The sequence below is a fragment of the Alternaria alternata genome (assembly GCF_001642055.1).
Source record: "Alternaria alternata strain SRC1lrK2f unplaced genomic scaffold CC77scaffold_39, whole genome shotgun sequence".
Classification (NCBI taxonomy): Eukaryota; Fungi; Ascomycota; class Dothideomycetes; order Pleosporales; family Pleosporaceae; genus Alternaria; species Alternaria alternata.
The window spans coordinates 46,626-68,713 of NW_017306228.1; the positions used below are offsets into that span (position 1 = coordinate 46,626).

Below are 22,088 nucleotides of genomic sequence, written 5' to 3' on the forward strand. Positions count from 1 at the left end.
AGGCCTGACTTCGGACCAAAAATGACGCCGTAGTATTGGTGAGGAATTTGGCATTGCCAAAAGTTAATTTCACAGCTATGGGAGCACAGTCAGTCCAAGACTATGTAGTTTGCGAGCAGATCGCATTGAAATCGGTAAAGAACGGGACCGTGAGATCATAATGCGCTGTTATCCGTTGAAACACAAAAGTTGCCCGAGTCATTGGTTCGACCAGAGTCGGAGTGCGGCCCGGATATGGGGATCGTGCGCGGGCAAACCAATGCGCAGTCACATGTCCGAAACAGGAAGTTAAGCAAAGAGAATCAGGTACCATGGACTGCTGATCAGCATGCATCGGTTCGCTGATAGCAGAGGCATCCCTCAATTTGATATACAAAGGATCGCTCAAACAACAGGAACGCCGACCAGAAAGCCCTACAAGACATGATCGCCCAACCTCGACAAGCCACCAAAGTTTCTCGCGTATAATACCGCCTAGCGCGCCACATCGTAAATCCAGCGAGTTGGGAAAGGTGAGGTCGTTTCCGACCCACCTGCCTTATCACGTTTCCGAGACTCACTGCCTCTTGCGCTCGTCTTGTCATCACTCCTTTCACAGAAGGATGCCATCTCCGATATCAACGTGCATCTTCTTTTCGTGAATATCTCTCTTATCCTTCCTTGGAAAGCCACGAACAGCGCGTTCGCATCCGAGAGCGCGGCATTTGAATTGATGGTCCTGCAGATGAAATCCCCGGCAATGGCGGCGCAGGTCCTGCAGACGAGAGTATCTCTTGTTGCAGTTGTCGCGTGTGCATATGTAGACAGTCTTGGTCTCCGTACAGAAGGAGATATCGGTGGAGACATCTGCTGTAGACGAGTGGTGCTGCCCCTTCCTACCAACCCCTCTTAACGTATTCTGTCCCTTCCTACCAGTCCATCGAAACGTATTCGGTCCAAAATTGGCAGTCGATTTCAACGGCTCAAGGAAGCCTGTCCCGTACTCTTTCTGAACCATCGGGTAGCATGAGCCGTGGTTGAGGCAATCCTGATTGGAGGCGTAGGAATGTTCCGTTCTGCATAGGCTAGATGGGGGCACGATCATGGCAAGATATACACACCATGGCATTGATAAAAGGAAAGAGATACATGTTGTGTTCAGTACATGCTTGACAGGCGGAAAGAAGTCAAGAGATTACCTATGAGAATATCACCTTGGACTGCTCCGGACCAACAGGTTTCTGCTGGGTCGATAATACGAAAGGGAGAAACAGAACTGGAAAGCAAAGAATAAACAAAGGGAACACAAAGGAAATCGTTGCACAAAGATACACGCTTTTAGGCAAACTCCGAAACGATGGTTTGTTGAATCCAACCACCTGACTCCTGTAGAAAGGGGGAGTTTGCCAAAAGATACGCGCATCCCCTTGCAACGGAGAGGCTGGAACATCGAAGATACATGCCCCCATCCGAACATGTCAGTGAGCTGTACTATAAAACATGCGACCGAAGACAACTTACGATACTCCGAGCTCGTTACCTATATAGTTGGCGGAGTTTAACATGAACACTGTATTTGGGTCGACTGTATCTTGACTCAGCCATTCGAAAGAGACCTGATGCTGGTTCGACAGTCGTTGCTGAGCATAACACTCGCCGCTGCGGAACGATGAGGGCAGGGATAAAGAAGACATGATGTCGGAAAACACCTCAGTCTGAGAATTGGAGTGTTCATAGTCGATACGATCATCGGGGTGCAATTCGAAAGCCATGCTCATATACTTTGTTCTATATGGTATAAGATTTGTAGGAATAGTGGATAGTGGAGAGATCGTGTTCAAGATACGGACACTGTTAAGTACGGCCGTCGCAGCGTCTCAGGCTATGGTGCCCCTCCATGCACACGCCCCTTGGGCTGAGGGGCACTTCGCCACGTGGCTCTCGTTACGTCCTGATCTTACAGCCATCTCACCATCTGGTGGCCTCGCGAGGTTTCACAGAGCTCGAGGAGCGTAAAATCAATCGCAATCAACACATTTATCGCGATCGTTTCGTTTCATGCGCTATACATAAGTCGTAAGCTTTGACAACGACAGGTTGCGATGATGTAGGTGCGGATGCATCTTGCGCGTGGTGAGGGCGTTGCCAGGCTGACTGGCGCGGAAGAAACACACCTGGGTAGCGATGGCGGAAAATTGGGGCCAGCGGAACGAAAGTTATCCCTTCCGCTTATGGCCAACCCAGGCAGTCTTACGTGTTGTTCAACACACTTCCAGATCTCGTCAAACTTCATCGGCAAATCGTATTCGTCTTCAACAATATATGTAGACGAAAGGTCGAGTTGCCTAGCTGGCCCCGAGCCCTTTCCATCAGCCATCGCTCATTCACGGCGTGTCGCCCACGCTACACCGAGATGTTGAAGATGAAACAGAATTCGATGTACCACTTTTTTGAGAACATTCAGTGTCAAAATGTCTGCCTATACATACACTAAATCTTGGCTACTTGTATGACCACACGAATCTACTGTTCCCTTCGATGGCGGTGTACGAGCAACCAATCAACCAATCAACCAATCTCGCGGCTGGCCAGCTCGCTGTGCCGCTACAGACAGGACGATCCTACGTTTGCAAATTCACTCAAATTCGACATCGTTCACCTTCATGACTTCACTGGTTGTATCTAATGAGGAAGGTTTGCTCCGAAGATCCAGTCCGACGACGAATCATCACACTGCCGTACCTGCATGAGATGAAGGATGGACTTCACTAATACCCCATCGAACACACCCTTCTCCAACATCCACGCCTCATCCGTTATGTTGGAATGATGGGTTCGAGCTAAGCATATTTTCTTTGTTCCGTTGTGTTGGAGTCGGTGGAGAGGCGCGGGAAACACCAAGGGCGGCCCTTCACCTACCCCTATGGGCAAGTCGATCAGGCGTGCGATCCGCAAACTTTCACATACACGTTATCGTCTATCAAGGCACTATAAAACCAGAGCTTAATAGTATGGATTCAACTACTGCGCTTCTACTCACTCGAGTCGCCATCCAGGATGTTACACAAAGTCCAATTGGCGGCGAGCGTCCTAATGGGCTGCTTCGCTACTGCATTACCTTCTTCAAACTCATCCAATGGAGCTCTCGAAATCTTCGAGTCTTCATTGAGTGACCTCGCGGAAGTCTACTACCAAGGTTCAGAAGAATTCGCTAATGCTACTATACGATGGGGCGCCGGGCAAACTCCCCATTACGATATGATCGTGAAAGTTGCAACAGAGGAAGATGTGCAAGCGGCTGTGAGTAAATGCATACTCCGGTACACTTGTATTCTAGCTAACCAGAGAATAGATACTATACGCCAATGCGAACGACAAGCCATTCCATGCTATTTCGGGCGCTCATGCGACGACGACATACCTCAATAACATTACCAATGCTGTTGGTATCTATCTACGGGGTATGAACGACATCGTTATCGCCGATGATGGCGACACTGCTCTCATCCAAGGTGGCATCCTTAATGGCGATGTCACTGACTTTCTCTGGGCCCATGACAAGCAAACCATGACAACGGCCTGTGCTTGCGTTGGTTACATCTCACCTATCCTCGGTGGCGGTCACGGCTGGAACCAAGGAAGGTACGGCCTGGCATCTGATCAGCTCGTATTCGCGCGTATGGTGCTCGCCAATGGTACCGCTATCACTGTCGACGAGAATAACCCGGATCTGTTCTGGGCGATACGTGGTGCTGGTCATAATTTCGGCATCGTGACTGAGGCTGAGATCAAGATCTATGACAAAAAGCCAGATGTGGACCAATGGGCAGTCAGCGGCTACTTCTATACACACGACAAGATGGAGGATGTTGTATCAGTCGCGAACAGCTGGATGGTGATGGCAAACAGGTCAGTGAGCCTTGAACACTACGTTGTGTTCTCTTTCGATCCTGAAGTGGATCCGGTAAATGTAAGTCTACATCCATTGCTATGCTCATACACCACAACTAACGTCACTAGCCCATTGTAATCATCTGGGTCATCTACCAAGGCGCCAGCACCGTTCCGACGCAGTACACCGACCCTCTCGTCGCACTCTCGCCCATTTCTACCGACTCCGGCGTGACCGACCTCGCTGGTGTGAGTAAGTACACAGGCGCCGACCGCAACGGCCCATCGTGCACCAAAGGCTTCACTCGTTCTCTAGTCCCCGTATCAGCAGACACATACGACAATCCCTCTCTCCGTAAAGTTCTCGACATTATGGCAACCTTCCCCCCAGAGTTCCGCAGCTCAGCCGTCCTACTTGAAAGCTACTCTACCAATCGCGTTGGCGAGATACCTAGTGATAGCACAGCATACCCGGACCGAGACGGCCAGCTGCTGTTCTCGCCGTTCATGACGTACGAGAAGGATGCTAGTCTGGATGCAGCAGCGTGGGGTTTTGCGGGCGAGATACGCGATACTTTGATTGAAGGGACAAACAAGACCTACGAGGCTTACATCAATTACGCGAGGGGAGACGAGACGACTGAGGAGCTCTATGGGTATGAAGCGTGGAGACTGGAGAAGTTGAGAAGGCTGAAAAAGGAGTACGACCCTTTTGGCAAGTTCAACTTCTTTGCTCCAATTCTGTGAGCAGTTTTGTTTGAGGACGAAAGGAAGAATGCTTGGGCGGATGGCAGGTGGTACAGTCGCCGGATTCAACCACCGGTGCCTGAGTTGGTCACAAACGTAGTATAGCCTGCTCCCAACAAGATGTTACACGTAGACAGTAAATTGCGCGTACCTAACCCGTAGTTCACGCTTATTCAGGCGCTTACTGATAGCTCGTTCCGCCACATCCGCACACTACAGCCTATCTAGTCACATCGCTTCCATGCTTCCGTATGACTCCGCACCCATCTAGTGCTCAACTATCGGTTCGTGCTGCACTTGTGAATCGATAGTGGCTGAATCAAATGGCTCGTGGTGGCTGATGCATCCGCAACGCGGGACGCGTACATACGTTGCGAGTAGATATAGAGAGGCATGTAATGGTATGCTGCGATAGCATGCCATCCTTTTGAATTAACTTATGCAATTGCAAAGATGTTCAGACAGTCGCTTGGATCTACACTATTGGGCGAAGACGACCGGATTCAACTTGTGGACCCTTCGTTCACTCTCAAGGCGTTTGCAGATGAACAGAACCCGTTCGACGCAATGACTGGAGCAATCACGAATAGTGAAGAGGCGTTTTCGGACGGAGCTACATCTCCCTCTAGCATGTGGTCAGAATTGAGTCGTCCAAGCAGCAGCCCATCCTCGACATCAAGGACGCAGCTGCCGAACACCAACATACTGGCTCGTCGCCCACTGGTATCTTCGCACACATTCCCGAAATATAAACGTGAACGGAGTTCGGTAGGCCAAGAGCCGCACGAAGCGAAGGAAGCAATACTTCAGCTTTCGCCGATAGAAGATCCAACGAAGGCGTTCAGACTGGAGGCGCCTTTGATATACGCCACCAAGACGCGCAATATTCCACGATACCAATTGCAGCGACAGTTCGATCGTAGCGAGTCTGTGCCCAAGTTGCACATTCGCGCAGTCCCTCTACGCGAGACTCGATCTCTCTCAGTACCGGCTGCCCACGTACTACGAGATCGGCAAATCTCTTATAATGAAGAAGAAACGCTTTACAGCATGGATCTCTTTGAGATGCGCGGTCGAAAAGCCGGAACGCTCCCTGGTAGTATCCAAATGACTTCTGGGAAGTCTCTCTGGGGCGGCGAGTGGACGCGATTCTGGCATGTTACAAAATGTAAGGCTAAACACCATATCTGTGATTACAGAGGGGTGTGTGAGCCAGAAAAACATGTTCTTTATTGTGTCAAGAAAGGTGTGTGGGAGGATGCTGAGGGTGTAGTCGTTGCGCGTGAAGAGACGGAGGGGCTGGGAGCATGGTGTGCCAATGGACTGCTTGTGGAAACAAGACGTCCATCAAATGAAGCAGGGCGTGTTTTGGAGATGACGGAGGAAACTGAGAGAGATGGAAAGAAACGCGATTTGGTGATGGCGTGCTGGGTAATGAAGCTGTGGATAGTGGAAGAACTCCGGTGGGAGGGAAATTGAGAGCTGTAGTGAGGCGCCAAAAATAACGCAAGATCTGTAGGTTCGGACGAAACAACCATTCTTAACCTCTGTAGACTATCTCTGCTGTTCGGCGCAACCTCGTAATCGCATCATAAGCGTGGAGTGTTGCCGATGAAGACGGAGGGAACATCTGCACTGTGCGGTACCTACCTAGGTAGGCATGGAATGCTGCGTGGACCCTGGCCACGTGTTTGAGCCTGTCGATGCCCTGCGTGTCGCGATTCTTGCAACGTGAAATCTCTTCGTCTTGTTTCTTCCAAAAGCAATCACCTGCGACAGCAATCAAGATGGAAAATGGAGTTGCGCAGATCAAGCGTGCAGATAGCGTCTACTTCGGCGCGCCTGCTAGACCGAGCGCCACAGGCCAAGGGGCGAAGAGCCACCGCCTCAGTCCGCCCATGATTCCTGGGATCATCGCTCAGAGGGGCATTTGCGACTTGGGCGATTCTGAGCACCATGACCCGATTATTCTTATCTTGATGCTACTGTCTATTTCAATGCTCTGAACCACCCTCCATCATCTTCCCAGCTGTACCTTGGGCGTTCGAAGCCCTGTCGCCGCTATGCCGCTCATCACTCCCTCACGCCTCGCCATCATCATCGTCTCCTTTTCGCTCATAACTTTCTTCTGGACTTTCGGCCTGCCGCACCAAACCCCCCAACCTTCGATACCTGCCATCGACCACTACGACCACAAGAATGTGCACACCGACCCGATAATACCGCCCCCCGTCATCGAGACACCGCTCGCGACAACACCAAGCCCGGTAGCACATGAAGACCGGCCTACTGAAACAGACGACCACAGATGGGATGACAAGGGAGCACAAGGTGGCAAGGGACAGGCGAAACCACCTGCGCCTACCAAGACGGGCATTGTAGATTACGAGAAGGATGGCGGACGATGGGAGGACAAGGAAAAGTCCAAGGGCGGTAACAAGTCCCAGGACAAGGCAGACGCAAGCGCAATCACGGTTCCTACAACACTAGCCACCGAGGCTATACCCGCTTCCAAGAGTGCGGATGCAGCCAGTGCGAGTGTTGCGCCTGCGAAGCCTGCCGAAGCAGTTCCTACACAAGTCGTCGAGAAGTTCTGCAGCGATGCCGACGGAGCCAAAGACGTCATGGTCGTTCTCAAGACGTCCAAAGCTGAGATCGAAAAGCTCAGCGGCCATCTCAGCAACCTCCTGTCCTGCGTCCCTACCTTCGCCATCTTCAGCGACCACGCCGGAGAGTTCCAAGGACACAAAGTATACGATGCGCTCGATTCTATCAGCCACGACGTCAAGTTCAAGAACAACGAGTTCCAGGAATACCAGCTTATGCATGCTGACGCAGAGCACAAGCCGGACGCGAAGAAGACGGCAGACTTGGATAAGTGGAAGTTCTTGCCCATGGTCTACAAGGCATACCACATGAACCCCAGCGCCAAGTTCTTCGTCTTCCTCGAAGCCGACACGAGCTTGAGCTGGACGAACGTACTGCAGTGGTTTAACAGGCTGGACTACCGGATACCCTACTACAGCGGAGCTCCTTACTTTATTGCCGGCACACAAGTAGCGCAACGCGGAGCAGGCATCTTCTTGTCACAGGGCGCTATACGACGATACGCCAAATCCTACGACGAAATTTACCAGACCAAATGGGAAAAGGACACAGGCACAGAATGCTGCGGCGACCTGATGCTGGCGAAGGCCCTTGGAGACGCACACGTCGAGTTCTACGCTTCTTGGCCTCTCCTCCAGAGCGAGCAGCCAAGTACACTGGACTACACCAGGAAGCACTGGTGTGCTCCTGCAGTCTCGTGGCATCATATCGATGGTAATGACCTTACCAGGCAATGGGATATTGAGAAGAAATGGACCACCGCCAATGGCTGGAAGAAGCCATATCTGTACCGTGACGCTTACCACGACTCTGTCGAACCGCACATCGAAACGCAGAAAGTGGGTTGGGACAACTTGAGCCAGGACACGAAGATCGTTGCGCCAGAAGGACGGCAGAAACAGATGAAAGAGGATGCCGAGAAGAAGAAAAAGGAGGGCCAAGAGCACGATCTAGGAGAACCAGAGGACAAACCCAAGGAAGAAGCTAAACCTCAAGGAGAGGAAAAGAAAGAACCCAAACCTCAAGGAGAAGAGAAGAAAGAACCCAAACCTCAAGCAGAGGAGAAGAAGGAGCCCGAGAAAATCAAGGTCGACAACACACCACCACCAGACTCCCGGATCTACCAAGAAGCTGGCCCCGGCTCCAAATCTAAACGCGAAGAGAAGAAGGGCGGCAAGAAGGGTGACAAGAAAGAAGATAAAGATAAGAAACCAGAACCGCCTAACTGGGATAAGCTCGCCGAGAAACACCCTGATGCGGCGGACAGCTCTGAGCGCTGCCAGAATGTCTGCCAGCAAGTTGAGGACTGTTTACAATGGCGGTACACGACCAAAGGAGATGGAGAGTGTCATCTCAGCAAGGTGGTTAGGTTGGGTGGGAAGGTTGGTGATGACCAGTGGACGAGTGGGTGGTTAGTCGACAGGATCCAGGGACTCACCAAGGAGTGGGCATGTAAGGAGGTCAAGTGGAGGTTCTATCAGTGAGTAGAACTGAGTGTTGAGGTGGTTAGATATGGGTAAAAGGATGGTGTTCTGGTGTTTGTATGTTCGTGTTGTGGCATTGAGAAGAAGGCTTTCTGTATAGTGTTAAGCTGACCAGGCTTCTATAAGTGGTGGAAATTGTTGTATATACCCTTTTTTATTGTAATGTACATGTTGATGGTACAGGACATGTAATATTGATGTGCTGGTCCTGTTTCATCATACCTTCCTATATTATCTATGGTGCTCGTCGTTAGAGATGCGCTTGCGAATCGGTCGAGAAGAGCCATACGCGAGAAGTCGGTTCGGTCTTCTAGAGCTACGGCTCTGGTCTCTCACTACCATCTTACTCACGAGTGGGTCTTCTCTAAACAGTTGATTCACTACGTATCACTCGTAGCATACAAAAGCTTCTCCTTCCGTCCTGTCACTAGAACGCGAGTCACAACGCTTGTTTTCACTCTTGTCAAAAGACTTCTACCCATTCACGATACTATTTGTAATATCTACACTGCACTCATGGTCTTGAATTATCTGAAAAGGTACAACTCACCCACTTTAATACCTTATTGTCTACTCATTCAAATTTAGTCTGATTAGAACTCGTGGGAAAATGCCACTGGTTCGTCTCTTCAATCGATCGCTCAGGCGATGCTTCCAAGGACGGCTTCCTCCTCCTAAAGGCCCAATACTCCTTGCGATGGCATGTTGCTGGGGGCAATTCAACTTGGATATTAACCGTGTAAAGAAGAAAATAGGCAAGGGCGAGGTTTTATTGAAGAGAGTATAGGTGGACTGTTAGGCAGGAGTCCGCATAGAGTCACATTTCCAAGCCCAAGCCAAATCGGTACGGCGTTCGACCCATCACAACTTCGTAGTTGTGTTTATGGCGTATCTACACCGATTCATGCACCCCATTATTGGCACCTTCCCACGCTTGACCTGGAATGGTAGGCGCTATACGCCTTCTTGGCTACTTCCCATTTGCCGGTGGCTCGTACGACAACAAGTCCTTCTATGTACGCCTGGCATTGCCTCCAACAGCAGAAGAAGTTAGAAATTCATAGCCATAATCTACGTCTCGTCTACATTCTGAACGCCCATCTCCCACAAATCATGGAGGCTGACGCTATCTCCCAACTCAAAGCGCTACTAAGCGCAGCCCCAAATCTTCGCTCTCAACTCAGCAATGCCGAACGTCTCCAGCTCAGCGGGTTAGCTGAAGCGCTCAGAAATGAATTGGAGAGACCAGATGAAGCCGTATTCAGGGTTACCTTCAATGACGTAAGTCGATGCGTCGTGCCGCTCCTTCCAGGTTCGCGGGGTTGTATCGTCCATGACTCGTGACTAGCACTAACAGTCAAGGTAACCAGCCTGGACATTATCTGGCTATACGATTAGGCATACAATGGGGAATCTTTGAAGCACTGGGCTGCCATGGTGATGAGGGCAAGTCGAGTGTGCAGCTTGCGGAGGGTACTGGGGCGGATGTGCGATTAGTTGGTAAGTAAGCCTTCATCGCGAACATGTTGGGAAGTTCTCCAATTTAGCCTTATCATTACTCTGAGGTGATACTGATCATGTCATTCCAGCTCGCTTTCTGCGTCACCTAGCAGCGAATGGCACAATCCGTGAAGTCGGTCTCGATACCTACGCAAGCACTCGACTCTCAGCTTCTTTGAGGCAAAAGTCTTTCAAAGATGCTATACATTTCATGTAAGTCCTTGAATAGGATCCAGATATGCAAAACTAGTATTGATGAGCCTAAATACTGATACCGCACCTGCAAAAGGTATGACGACTTCTACGACGTGGGCTGGAAAGTACCCTCATTCCTTGACTCGATATCTCATCGCAATCCCGCCGATGTCAACAACGGCCCCTTCCAACATGCACATGGTTTCTCTGATAAATCACTGTACACATACTTTGATGAAGACCCAGCGATGGGAGCGCGGTTCGGCGGTATGATCCAGATGTACAATGCTGGTAAGCCGTTCTTTTGGGAGAACGGTTATTACCCTTTCGATGAACGCTTGGTTACCGGAGGTCCTCAATCTGATGACGATGTGCTACTTGTGGACATTGGAGGCGGGGATGCCGGAGATTTAGGCCTGTTGCGGAAAGCACTGGGAAAAGAAGTAAAGGGTCGGCTTGTTCTGCAAGAGTTGAAACATATCGTTGATCGGACCGTGGAAGACGGGTTTGAAGCGGAGGTAGGCGATTGGAACCAAGTTCAGCCGATTAAAGGTACACTACCAGAATTATATCGTGCTGTTACCAATACTAAGATGTGACTTGTAGGAGCGAGAGCGTATATGCTTCAACACATCCTCCACGACTTTAGCAGCGACGATGCATGCCGTCGCATACTTCGCAACATCATTCCCGCTATGGAGCCCGGTTACTCTAAGCTCCTCATCAAAGACCTTCTCATACCCGATCGAAATGCACCATGGGCATTCACGGCTTTGGATGTCAATGTTATGCAATCACTTTCTGGTCAAGAGCGGACTGAGTCACAATTTCGCGAGCTACTTGATTCTGTGGGACTGAAAATTGAGGGCATCTGGGGTCACAAGAATGCGCTGGATGTTGTCATCGAAGCCTGCCTGCCCTAGGAGGAGAGTCTTACGCTGTTTACAGGACTTCCCATTCGTGATGACATGATTCCTCACTTGGTATAACATACTTCTCCCACCCCTCCTTCGTATCTGCCTCCTTCCACGTTTCCATATCACCCACTACACCATTCTCATCTACCTTCCAAATACCCCCTTCCACCATGCCCAGCCAGTTCTCAAGTACACACGCTAGACTCTGCGATTGGAAATCTTCAAGAGACTGTCTCCCACGCGAGTACAATTGTGTGAAGCTGTCGTTCCCATGCTGTCTGCAGTCCATAAATTTCTGCCCATCACTCCTCCTCGCATACTCGTTTCCCCCGATAGCAAAAGGCAAAACGAATGAGATCTGGTCTTCTAGATTTTGGTGGTCGTATTCAGTAGGCAACAGATACAAACCAGAAGGGTAGATTCTAACATCGCGATAGTCGTAAAAGTGTGGCATTCGAGCGTCAAGACCCGGGCTCCAGGTTGGATCTTCGAAGAAGTTGAGTTCAGATCGAAAGAGTAGGATGGGTGGTATTTCATCTTTGTCTTTAGACGTGTGCGAGCGAAAAGGTTGGTCGGGAAAGTCTGATGAGGTGATGACGCGGAGACCTGGGGCTATTTTCTTGAAACGCGGGCGGCGGGCACGAAAGAGGAAGTTGTATGCAAATCGTTGCGGTAGGCTTATAGTTTCGCGCACGTTGTTTTCGAGGAGGCCGCATATGGGCTGCGCGAAGATGCTTTCCATAGGCATGCGACTTTCTATCGCCTCAACGAGCTTGTCCCAAATCTCCAGGTTTCTTTTCATCATAACCTCGTTGTACGGAACGAAGATCCAATTCGAGGGATCCCGGCTTTCCCTTAGGGCAGGCCATTCTTCCCTGAGCTTGCCTCCTCTTTCTGGTGTGGCCTGAATACTTCCTTGGCGAATCTGGGAGAGCCAGAAGCTAAGGACGGTCTCTAGCGGATACCATTTCTGTTCATCCATACCGTCCATGTCATACAGGGTTAGAGCCAAGATGCACAAATTTGTTTTCTGGTCGTATCTAAATCTCGTAAGCTCGGCGTTCTGATATACTATCGACAGCATCAAGTTCACTTACATCAGTCCACAAGTATGTCCTGTCCCAAAGTGCCCCGCCTGGTACAAAACCAAACGCCTTCTTCTAATGTCCTTTCGCTTCTCACCTGTACGGGCTTCGTAGTCCCATGGCCATAGCAAGTCCTCGAATTCGAACATATAACCTGGTCCAGAGAGACCAGATACCCAGTGAAAGAATGATAGACATGTTTCACTCTCTTGTGCATATGGATCTTGGGCTTGCTCGAGGAATTGGATGAGCTCGACTGAGAGATCAGACCGTGCGGCTTCGGCTTTTTCCCCGTGTAATTGAAACCAGCTTTTGGATTGTGAGGTTAGTGTTTCTGGAGAGCGGCCTGAGCCGACCCAGCCATGCTGCACGATTTCGTTGTGGAGCTCGATGCAACGTTCGACGTTCATGACCTGATGAGTATTTACTGTCATAAAGAGCAAGAATAAGGTACCAAGGATGAATAGCACCGGATTTCTGGGTAAGCAAGAGACTATACGACTTGAGTTAAGTACGGCACTGCGCCGCAAGGCTACAGTGCATGGACGCAAACCTAGTCTGAAAGGGAACTAGTGGCCAAGACGGTCGACTTGGAAGCAAGGCCCAGAGGAAAGTAGCAATGATACGGAAAGACTCGAAGAAACGCACTGTGTACCACCAAACCAGTAAGTGGAAATGATATCCATGCCCTCTCGTTATGTTCCAGTACTCAAATAATTTGAGAAGGTACTTTTGCTTTGGGTCTCTCTCGAAGGGAGCATAGTTCGATAGTAAGACCAGTCCAGGAGTTACTCATCTCTTTTGCTCTCTAAGCACCCATATCTGCAGACTCTCTCTTACATGAATTCATCATGTTCAGTTGCTCCGCGATCACCACCGTGTAGCTGACGTCTCTCGTGCTCTAGGGTAGTCCGCCGTAGAAATAATCTTTCGCCACCAAAGCCTTTTCACGTCGTTGATCAAGTGACAGTAAAGATTCCTTGAAGAACCTGTCCCGAAAAGTGTCCAATCTGGTAATCCTAGAGATCCAGAGTTGCAGGTCTTCCTGATCGACTACAGACGCGTCACCCCAGTTCCGAACGACCAAGTGCTCCATTGCGGTGTCCAGCTTGCTGGTCATATTTGAGATTGCGAAGACGTAATCATACAAGGCCGGCGTAAGCTGTGGCTTCTCGGACGGCCGGGTGAAAGCGGCGAAGAGGCGCGCCATAGCATAGTTCTGGAATTCGGCCACTCTCAGCTCGTCTCCTAGAAGCCAAGCCAGTATTGCAGCCTTGACTGCCCAGTCCATAGTTTTGGGTTTTTGGCGATTGACATCCATCTTCAGATCCGGGACATCGTTGGCGAGGCCTAGCGAGACAACCGAGCCAGATAGTTCGGTGTACTCTCCCGTGTAAACCCACTGTACGAACAAGTCAAGCACATCAAGACAGTGCATCTTAGAAAGCCAGATCTCTGGTACAGGTTTGCCTTCGCCCGGGCATGTCGGCAAACTCCGATTGGAGATTGATCGCAGTAACTCATAGGGTATATAGCGAAAACCGGGACTGCTGTCACGAGGAGCCAGACGCACCTTAATCGCTCGAAGATCGCCAGCGCTGTCATAAGTGGTCAGTAAGTGCTTAGAGAGGATCCACGGCGCCACTCACAAAGCAACCAGATGCTCTCTCTGTGGACAAAGACTAAGCGCAGGCGATTCATCTGCTGGAGTCGACATCTCACAGTGAGTTTTCTTGTGTATTAAGCGCGTGTTCAACCCGGAATCTTGATCGACTGTAGATATGCAGAGAATGTATGAAGTGATTCAAGGATGGGAGGCTTTAAAACTATAGAGCATGCAGAGTCTTCTCACTCACTCGTTAGTCGGGATGTGCTTTGGCTCACTTTGTGAGCGCGATAAGTTCACCTCTTACCTCCTACCTTCACCTACACGAACGCCGAAGAGTGTCTGCTCAGATCTTAACCTGCAAGCAAAATCCGCATTCTACGTTCGGCGCACTTGTCGTCATTGCAACTAACGTTCGACGCCTGGCAGCTAAAGCGCACTTGATACGTGAAGAAGCCTTTGTTCGAGCGTCCAAAGTCAGTCGAAGGTGGGATTAGATACCTAATGTAATCTCTTCACTCGTCGTTAGAGACTGCTATGCCATCTCTCCTAAGAAATAGTTCCAGATATTGTGCGAGATTTACGCCATTGTGATAGCGGTTCTTGGTTTGCGCACGTGCAAAAAGGCAACAGAAAAATTCCTGATGAATGTACGCTGATAGCATTGTAGAGGCGTCGCGAGGCAGAACGGTCAGGACGCGCATCCGCCCCAAAACGCGCCAAGACCCCAGCACATGACCGCGCGCACCCTCCTACCCCATCCAAACTCACACGAATACAAACCTCATTTCCTCATCCCGAAATCAAATCTTACAAAAACAAGCTTCTCTCAACAGTCGCATCACCGTCGTAATCAATCAATCCAGCTATCGTTTCAAGCCCAGCCTCACCACCGAAAGAGTCGGTATCCCAGCCACGCCAGCCTGTCCAGCCCCTCCCACCATGGACGCGACCCAACCACCTTGCTGGCGCACGCACCCCGCCACGTCTGTACAAAAGTTGCTGCATGCCACTTGCAGTAGACCCTACTACTTGGCCTGCAGATTTCTTCGCTGATATTATTAAACCAACTATCTCTCATCTCACATCTCAAACTCAACGCTTTACCATACGATTCTTCGTTGTTGTCGTTGTTGTTGTTCCAGTCTACCACCACCATCCTTGACATTGGCTCGCTTCCGGGATATCACTTACGACACCACTACTAAAGGGTTGCTTGGACGATAGCTAAGCTTGGACCGACCGACACCACTGCGTTATACAACATTCACCTGTTTGCGCTGAAGATACAGTGCGCATACAATTGTTCATCCTCAACTCTTGACATTTGACTGACTTTTGAAACAGAAACATCTTGAGCACTATCGCATCGCATCACACCGCCGCAACTACTCTTCACCAACCACTACTCCGACTACCATCTACGAGACCCCCTCGTAGCCACCACAACAAACCGCAATCATGCAGCGCAACATTGTCATCTTCCTCATCATCCTTATCCTTTTCATCCTCATCGCTGCTATCGCCTACCTGATCTACTACCTGCAAACCCGCATGGCCGTCGGCGGAACCGCATCGTCTGTCTCTGACATGACAGAGAACGCGTAGACGACGCCACTACAACAAAACACCATGATACAACAAGAAGGATAAGAAAAGAGACATTTAACGACGATACGAAGATAGTATAACATATGGGACGATCTCGGATTTAGAGATTGAACACTGCATGGCATTGGCGTTCTTGGGGTTGCATGGATATGCAACCTTCAACAGGAGTTTGGGATTCATTGGGCAAGAAAAGTGATAAAACACTTGAGAAGTTGAAACGAGGATAATGCAATTGAAGCAGCCATGTTGGTTGGGACTGGGCTTTTGGATACCCGCAACGTTATTACGTTACTTATATATGTATATATGTTCGCGCATGCATGGAATTGAACGACATAACTATTGAACACACTTTCAACTATGTTCCGCAATGTGACTTTGATTATAGGCCTGTTGTTTAGTCTGTGGACCTGGGAACAGAATCGTATTTCGTCTTAGCTAAGGAGAAGTATACTCGAATGTCCTGTATTATTTCAGAAGTGTTGTTAACATTCTAATCTTATTTGGAGACAAGCATATCAAGTATCCACAAATGGCACGATGCGCCCGCAACAACATTCTCACGAACAGGGATATATCGTCTGTCACACACTAAGTGGTCACACTTAGTGTCTTATGTATAGTTTTGTGACCTCTGATGGTAATGGATAGAAAGCAAAAAGTTCGAATCGCTTCGAAGAACCATTGGAACTCCTTGTTGTCCTTTCCAAAAGAACTCGAACCTAACCAAAGAAGTCCCTTATGGTACAGTTAACGCCTATACACCATACTCGCTTAAATGGAATCAAAGTCTTTGTGAGAGACTCTAGACGCACTGGTGAAACTTTGTGGGGCGGAGGTGTAACGGACAAAGATGAGGATCCTCCGCTTGTGGTATCAACGGAGACGCGGTGGGCAATTTGAGCAACGTCGGCTTTACGACGGGTGAGTCTTCAGGTAATTGAAGACGAGAAATGCTCCGGAGGCGTCAACGGAGACACCGTGGGTGATTTAAAACACAGCGGAGACAGCGAAAAGGGAGGCGTTACTGGAGAGAATAGTCGTAGCGGGAGCATGTTCTCGATTGACATGGCGGGCGCGAAGTCCGTTCGAACTTTACTGGTAAGCACCATTTTTGATGGCGAATTCGGTTGCGTATACTATTCGACTTGAAGTGAATTAGTGGCCTGTCATTACGGCGTCGTTATTGTCATCACCATTTTCGCATTTTAGAGGCTGGTCGCTGGTTTCGGAAAAGACTAGGTGACTCTCATAGTATGCCAGCATCTGCAACGCATTAATAGCAGTACAATTTCGATAGTCATGGCAACGCACCTTTTGCGGACACTTTTGGTAGACGTGTTTGAGAGGATGTTGTGTCTTTTGATTATTGTTCCACACGAGGTATGCGAACTTTTCGAGTTCGCCTGTCTTGGGGTTCTTCGTCTGCTCCACTGTGTCGATCTCGTGGACGTCGTGTTCCCACGAGCCTGGTGGTGGACTCCATTGTGCCACTTTCTTCTCCTCCTTGTCTGCCTTCGCGCGCTTGGTGCTAGACGCAAGAGTCTCCGACTCTGATTTCCTTCCCGCAAGCGACGGTCGGCCCTTGCGCTTTTGGCCCTTGGGCTCTGGACGGCCTCCGATACTCTTGAAGTACTCGTTCAGTACGTCGATAGCTCCCTCCATGTTTTCCTCTGACTCCCATGTCCGGTCTTTGGGGTCGTCGTAGCCTTCCCATTTGACGTCGAATTGGAGAACGCCCTACCACTGTGAGTGTTTGCGTGTGGTGAGGTAGGTGTCTGTACACACTCTTTGGAATCTGTGGTTGAAGATGGCTTCAACGACATATCTGGCGCATTGTTAATGCGGTGTGATCCCTGGGTATATGAATATGCGCATACTCGTCTTCTCCCACCTCACTGTCGTCCTCCTCATCTTCTACAGGATCGACTTGTACTGGTTGTCTTCCTTTTCCCTTTGTGGTCGCTTGCGCGGGGACTTCTTCGCTGTCCGAGGACTCGTGATCGCTGAGAGCAGCTATGCAAGTTAGCTACCGTATACTAAGTACATTACGCGTAGGGTGAAAGCGCGAGAAGGCGGGCGCGACTCACGAGGCATCTTGAATCGCGGTCGCTAATGATGGCGCACAGAGATGTGGGATGGGCTGAACTTTTTATAGCATGAGGCGATTCGGATAAGCGCAATTGTTTGTGCGCGATACGTGACCAGTGATTGTGGTGGCAGCTTGGGGCAGCAAGCGTCAGGGCAATTCGCAGGGTTGGAGCTGGCGACGGAAGGCGCGTTCGCGACTCGCGGCCGTGCACAGGAATGCCAAGCCCCTCTGGGGAAATTTCGAGACTGACATGGCAGCTGTTTAGATATACCCCACCACCCCTCACTACTAAACATACCCAGGATTCCCTCCTAGTGTGTATCTGTAGTTTGAAGAGTCTCCGGAATCGTGTGTTTGCTTCTTCAGCGGGCATTTCTCCAACCATGGCGATGCGTAAGTTATACAGGCTGCAACAGCTTCATTATCTCCGAAACTTCACAAAGATGAAGAGAATGCTAACTTGTTAAATTGCAGAGGTCGACCTTTCCAACGGTATGCTTCCGAATCTACCACGAAATTATTACGAATCATCCACGAATGACGACTGACAAATCGGCTTGTAGCGCAGGTGATGAAGGATGAAGCGGGCAGGCCGTTTATCATTGTCAGAGAGTATGTGGGCTGCTGGGAATAGGCTTTGAGATTCCGTCCGAGAAATCAGCAGCTAATTCCGGGACAGTCAAGGCAAGAAGTCGAGGCAACACGGCAACGATGCGGTCAAGTCCCACATTCTGGCGGCCAAGACCGTCGCGAACCTTGTCAAGAGCTCTCTGGTATGCAGAATTGTTGGACTCGAGAAATTTAGAGCACTGGCTCACAACATCTAGGGACCGCGAGGACTGGACAAGATCTTGATTTCGCCCGATGGAGATATTACGGTCACAAACGACGGCGCTACCATTCTATCCCAGATGGAAATTTCCAACCACGTCGCGAAGCTGCTAGTCGAACTATCCAAATCACAAGACGACGAGATTGGCGACGGAACCACTGGTGTCGTAGTTTTGGCGGGCGCACTCCTCGAACAGGCAGCGGACCTCATCGACAAGGGTATCCACCCCATCAGGATAGCAGACGGTTACGACCAGGCTTGCGAGGTTGCTGTGGCCAAGCTGGACGAGGTCAGCGACGAGATCAACTTCTCCAAGGACAACACGGAAGAGCTGTTCAGGGTTGCAAAGACAAGTTTGGGCAGTAAGATCGTCTCCAAGGCGCACGACCAGTTTGCCAACATCGCCGTAGATGCTGTGCTTTCGGTCGCCGATCTGGAGCGGAAAGATGTCGATTTCGAACTCATCAAGGTTGATGGCAAGGTCGGTGGATCGCTCGAGGACACATTACTTGTAAAGGGTGTCATAATAGACAAGGACTTTTCGCATCCGCAGATGCCGTCAGAGGTCAAGGACGCCAAACTCGCCATCCTCACATGCGCATTCGAGCCACCGAAGCCCAAGACCAAGCACAAGTTGGACATTACCAGCGTGGAGGAGTTCAAGAAGCTACAAAACTACGAGTCAAACAAGTTCACTGAGATGATTGAGCAGATCAAGGAGACTGGCGCCAATGTAGTAATATGCCAATGGGGTTTTGACGACGAGGCCAACCACCTTCTTCTCACAAACAAGCTGCCCGCTGTACGGTGGGTAGGAGGCCCAGAGATTGAGCTGATCGCCATTGCGACCAACGGACGCATCGTACCGCGTTTCGAAGACCTCAGCGCGGAGAAACTGGGAAGCGCAGGCATCGTTCGGGAACTGACGTTCGGAACTACACGAGACAAGATGCTGGTCATCGAGGAGTGTGCGAATACACGAGCTGTCACAGTCTTTGTTCGAGGCAGCAACAAGATGATCATCGACGAGGCCAAGCGATCGCTACACGATGCCCTCTGTGTCGTCCGAAACTTGGTAAGAGACAACCGTATCGTATACGGCGGAGGTGCCGCGGAAGTAGCTTGCTCGCTCGCAGTCGAAGATGCGGCAGTCAAGGTAAGCACTATCGAACGCGAATGCGGGACGGCGACTTACATTTTACAGAGCCCCGGTATTGAGCAATACGCGATGCGCGCCTTTGCTGATGCCCTTGACGCAGTACCCATGGCCCTGGCTGAGAACTCCGGTCTCAGCCCCATCGAAACCCTCGCTAACATCAAGTCCCGACAAGCCAAGGAGAAGAACTTCAGGTTGGGCGTCGACTGCATGCAGACGGGAAGTAACGGTAAGTGCCCTTCTCGTTCGTTGTTATCCAACAATCTTCCCCACGTCTCTTTGTATCATTCCCACTTGCCTCACCGCTATCAAGCATAGCTGCATTACGGACTATTCCCGGGAGACCCGAGACCCATGTTGCATACAACTTGCCGCATCCAACGCCCCCGTGGGGTGGGGTGTGTCCCCCCACGCGGCGCTACTTGCTGCGCTGGCACGAACGCAACTACAAGTGGAGATGAGCAGGAGTCATCTGAGACCTTCGCTATGCTGTCATTGTTATGCACAACGTCATGGGCCACATTGGTGGCTGATTTATCGAAGATCGTGCTAACGTGGCGTTATTCGCAGACATGAAGGAACACTTTGTGATCGATCCCTTGATCTCGAAGAGGCAACAACTGTTGCTCGCTACACAGCTGTGCCGTATGGTCCTCAAGGTATGTACCGTAACTTTCCCCCTTGTTTCGTAACATATCGTCGCTTGTTGCACCGCACGCTACTTGGTGTTACTCCCTTTCCCGCCATCCCTTCCGCATTTCCCTCCCGTTTGTGCTACCTCGCTCGACTTCCTCCCTTGCATTCTTTCTCTGGATCGAAGGCACGGACGGGGAAGCGAGGAGGCGAGACCAAAGAAACACGGGTCTTTGTGTGCGGGTTTGCATTGTTCGTTACACACCATCACTTTGTGTTACGCCGATTATCTTGACCGCCTGTATTGCTTGCGAGTAAAGCTAATAACGCCGCACAGATCAACAATGTGATCATCGCTGGAAACGACGACCAGGATTTCTAGACGCCATCACGCCGTACCTGTCATACCGATTGGTATGTGCCTGAGCGATGGGCGCAAGTAGCAAACGAAGCGCAAGGGCATGTTGGATGGCAACGTAAAGAAACCATGTCTAAGGCGTTAATACCCATAGACTATCCAAAGTAAAATCAATACAAGCATCCCGATGCCATGATGTGCCTTGAATAGCATAGAGTCCTGTTGAGAACATGTCACCGCGGCATAAGAAAGCCATCACCACATGTTTGCAGCGGAATGCTCCTTCGTGACATGAAATGAATCCTTCGTTCCTACGATCAGAAGGGTTTCCGTAGGCAAATCGCAGATTCTTCTTCCCACGATGCGAACACATTCCACATGTATGCATCTGCATATCCGTTTGTATGTTAAACATACCCTCCAATCGCCATTTAACAATGCGTCGTTCAGTACTCGACGGAATTGCTCAAATCAGCGTCCACTCCTGCACTCTTTTGCATCAGAATGCTGTCATTTGTCAACTCTGCGTTCAACTTCCAGATTGCCTGCCACAGTGTGGCCATTCACAAACTCAGCTAAATATTGAAGTCGATTTTGGACTCAGCGAGCAATGGGAAGACGAATTGTAGTAGCCCATCCATGATTGTCATGACCTAGCCTTCAGCTTATCCAAGACTTGAGAATATTCTACTCCACAGCAACAACAATGCAGACTGGCGAACCTTCCTCTCAGATCCAAGAAATTGTTTTTGTCAAACACATGAAATCTACGAACAGAAACGAGACATCGGACACAGTGTGTTGACTTCCCCAACAACTGACAGCGTTTTTCTTTTGCAGATACATCTAGACACCGTCACGTTCATGCTTTATCAGACAGGATTACGCCAAGAACAGTGGTTGACTTCAACGAAGTTACCGCTAAACTTGAGGCAGGTTTTCCATTGAGATTTTTGTACGTTTCAAACTTTCTCTTTACTTCAAAAAACAGTCATGTTGTCTCAAGAGGTCGGTTACGACTATACCGCACTATCTCATCGCTCATGCTCGCTTCGAATCTTAGCGACCCGGTAAATCTCCTCAGTAGCGCAAACTCTCTCACAGTGAGGAGCAAGCGGTGGTTGTTTCTTGCGGTAATATCCGTCATGCATGTAAGAACACGAGAGGAGGGCTGAGCTAGCTGCTGCAGGGGGCGTTGACTAATAGGTTGTGTTGGTGTTGTTGAGACGATAGAAGGCTCGGGATGTGGAGGGAGATCTTGGCCTCAGCTGAAGGACGGGTGAGAGTGTTGTTGGCAATATTGGCGGGTAGGTAGTGGATGATACTGTGCCATGTTCTGCTTCCGCGTAGGAAGAATGTAGATCCCGTGTCCATCACATGTTGTCTCGTCGTAGG

At 50.0% G+C, this 22,088-nt stretch overlaps 9 protein-coding genes across 9 annotated transcripts; 5 read left to right on the plus strand and 4 right to left on the minus strand.

The window, feature by feature from the left end:
• Positions 1–592: 592 nt before the first annotated feature.
• On the minus strand, positions 593–1,673 carry CC77DRAFT_1014595 (hypothetical protein; the record flags this gene model as incomplete). The annotated part of the gene is made up of 4 exons (XM_018523904.1): positions 593–1,027; positions 1,101–1,147; positions 1,179–1,255; positions 1,501–1,673. 4 exons carry the CDS (start codon positions 1,671–1,673, stop codon positions 593–595), a joined length of 732 nt encoding a protein of 243 aa, XP_018379103.1.
• A 1,399-nt stretch (positions 1,674–3,072) lies between these two features.
• On the plus strand, positions 3,073–4,617 carry CC77DRAFT_1036131 (FAD-binding domain-containing protein; the record flags this gene model as incomplete). The annotated part of the gene is made up of 3 exons (XM_018526990.1): positions 3,073–3,279; positions 3,332–3,949; positions 4,000–4,617. The coding sequence occupies 3 exons, from the start codon at positions 3,073–3,075 to the stop codon at positions 4,615–4,617; spliced, it is 1,443 nt and encodes a 480-aa protein (XP_018379104.1).
• A 254-nt stretch (positions 4,618–4,871) lies between these two features.
• CC77DRAFT_599013 (hypothetical protein) lies at positions 4,872–6,343 on the plus strand. Its single transcript, XM_018532415.1, has one exon. The coding sequence runs from the start codon at positions 5,071–5,073 to the stop codon at positions 6,094–6,096; it is 1,026 nt and encodes a 341-aa protein (XP_018379105.1). The 5' UTR covers positions 4,872–5,070; the 3' UTR covers positions 6,097–6,343.
• Positions 6,344–6,363: 20 nt separating this feature from the next.
• On the plus strand, positions 6,364–8,782 carry CC77DRAFT_1026416 (hypothetical protein). Its single transcript, XM_018526255.1, has one exon. The coding sequence runs from the start codon at positions 6,681–6,683 to the stop codon at positions 8,706–8,708; it is 2,028 nt and encodes a 675-aa protein (XP_018379106.1). The 5' UTR covers positions 6,364–6,680; the 3' UTR covers positions 8,709–8,782.
• A 1,039-nt stretch (positions 8,783–9,821) lies between these two features.
• On the plus strand, positions 9,822–11,326 carry CC77DRAFT_950442 (S-adenosyl-L-methionine-dependent methyltransferase; the record flags this gene model as incomplete). The annotated part of the gene is made up of 5 exons (XM_018535319.1): positions 9,822–9,989; positions 10,079–10,208; positions 10,298–10,421; positions 10,498–10,955; positions 11,010–11,326. 5 exons carry the CDS (start codon positions 9,822–9,824, stop codon positions 11,324–11,326), a joined length of 1,197 nt encoding a protein of 398 aa, XP_018379107.1.
• Positions 11,327–11,345: 19 nt separating this feature from the next.
• On the minus strand, positions 11,346–12,815 carry CC77DRAFT_950314 (hypothetical protein; the record flags this gene model as incomplete). The annotated part of the gene is made up of 2 exons (XM_018535310.1): positions 11,346–12,360; positions 12,418–12,815. 2 exons carry the CDS (start codon positions 12,813–12,815, stop codon positions 11,346–11,348), a joined length of 1,413 nt encoding a protein of 470 aa, XP_018379108.1.
• Positions 12,816–13,072: 257 nt separating this feature from the next.
• CC77DRAFT_599239 (hypothetical protein) lies at positions 13,073–14,471 on the minus strand. The gene is made up of 3 exons (XM_018532417.1): positions 14,326–14,471; positions 14,055–14,249; positions 13,073–14,003 (listed from the first exon to the last, which is right to left on the minus strand). Exons 2-3 carry the CDS (start codon positions 14,120–14,122, stop codon positions 13,307–13,309), a joined length of 765 nt encoding a protein of 254 aa, XP_018379109.1. The 5' UTR covers positions 14,123–14,249; positions 14,326–14,471; the 3' UTR covers positions 13,073–13,306.
• Positions 14,472–16,751: 2,280 nt separating this feature from the next.
• CC77DRAFT_1026420 (hypothetical protein) lies at positions 16,752–17,877 on the minus strand. Its single transcript, XM_018526256.1, has 5 exons — positions 17,713–17,877; positions 17,503–17,638; positions 17,411–17,450; positions 16,937–17,362; positions 16,752–16,888 (listed from the first exon to the last, which is right to left on the minus strand). The coding sequence occupies exons 1-5, from the start codon at positions 17,717–17,719 to the stop codon at positions 16,781–16,783; spliced, it is 717 nt and encodes a 238-aa protein (XP_018379110.1). The 5' UTR covers positions 17,720–17,877; the 3' UTR covers positions 16,752–16,780.
• A 112-nt stretch (positions 17,878–17,989) lies between these two features.
• On the plus strand, positions 17,990–20,914 carry CC77DRAFT_1026421 (hypothetical protein). Its single transcript, XM_018526257.1, has 8 exons — positions 17,990–18,107; positions 18,189–18,206; positions 18,278–18,326; positions 18,394–18,487; positions 18,542–19,702; positions 19,751–19,931; positions 20,273–20,361; positions 20,673–20,914. Exons 1-8 carry the CDS (start codon positions 18,098–18,100, stop codon positions 20,715–20,717), a joined length of 1,647 nt encoding a protein of 548 aa, XP_018379111.1. The 5' UTR covers positions 17,990–18,097; the 3' UTR covers positions 20,718–20,914.
• The last annotated feature ends 1,174 nt before the right edge of the window (positions 20,915–22,088 follow it).

Coding starts and splice junctions, on each gene's coding strand:
- CC77DRAFT_1026416 (XM_018526255.1), top strand. CDS start 6,681: ATGCCGCTCATCACTCCCTCACGCCTCGCCATCATCATCGTCTCCTTT.
- CC77DRAFT_1026421 (XM_018526257.1), top strand. Junction 18,488..18,541: donor ACCTTGTCAAGAGCTCTCTG/GTATGCAGAATT, acceptor CACAACATCTAG/GGACCGCGAGGACTGGACAA. Junction 20,362..20,672: donor TGTGCCGTATGGTCCTCAAG/GTATGTACCGTA, acceptor AACGCCGCACAG/ATCAACAATGTGATCATCGC.
- CC77DRAFT_599013 (XM_018532415.1), top strand. CDS start 5,071: ATGTTCAGACAGTCGCTTGGATCTACACTATTGGGCGAAGACGACCGG.
- CC77DRAFT_599239 (XM_018532417.1), bottom strand. CDS start 14,122: ATGTCGACTCCAGCAGATGAATCGCCTGCGCTTAGTCTTTGTCCACAG. Junction 14,004..14,054: donor AGAGAGCATCTGGTTGCTTT/GTGAGTGGCGCC, acceptor CACTTATGACAG/CGCTGGCGATCTTCGAGCGA.
- CC77DRAFT_1026420 (XM_018526256.1), bottom strand. Junction 17,451..17,502: donor AGTGAGGTGGGAGAAGACGA/GTATGCGCATAT, acceptor ACAATGCGCCAG/ATATGTCGTTGAAGCCATCT. Junction 16,889..16,936: donor ACCAAAAGTGTCCGCAAAAG/GTGCGTTGCCAT, acceptor AATGCGTTGCAG/ATGCTGGCATACTATGAGAG.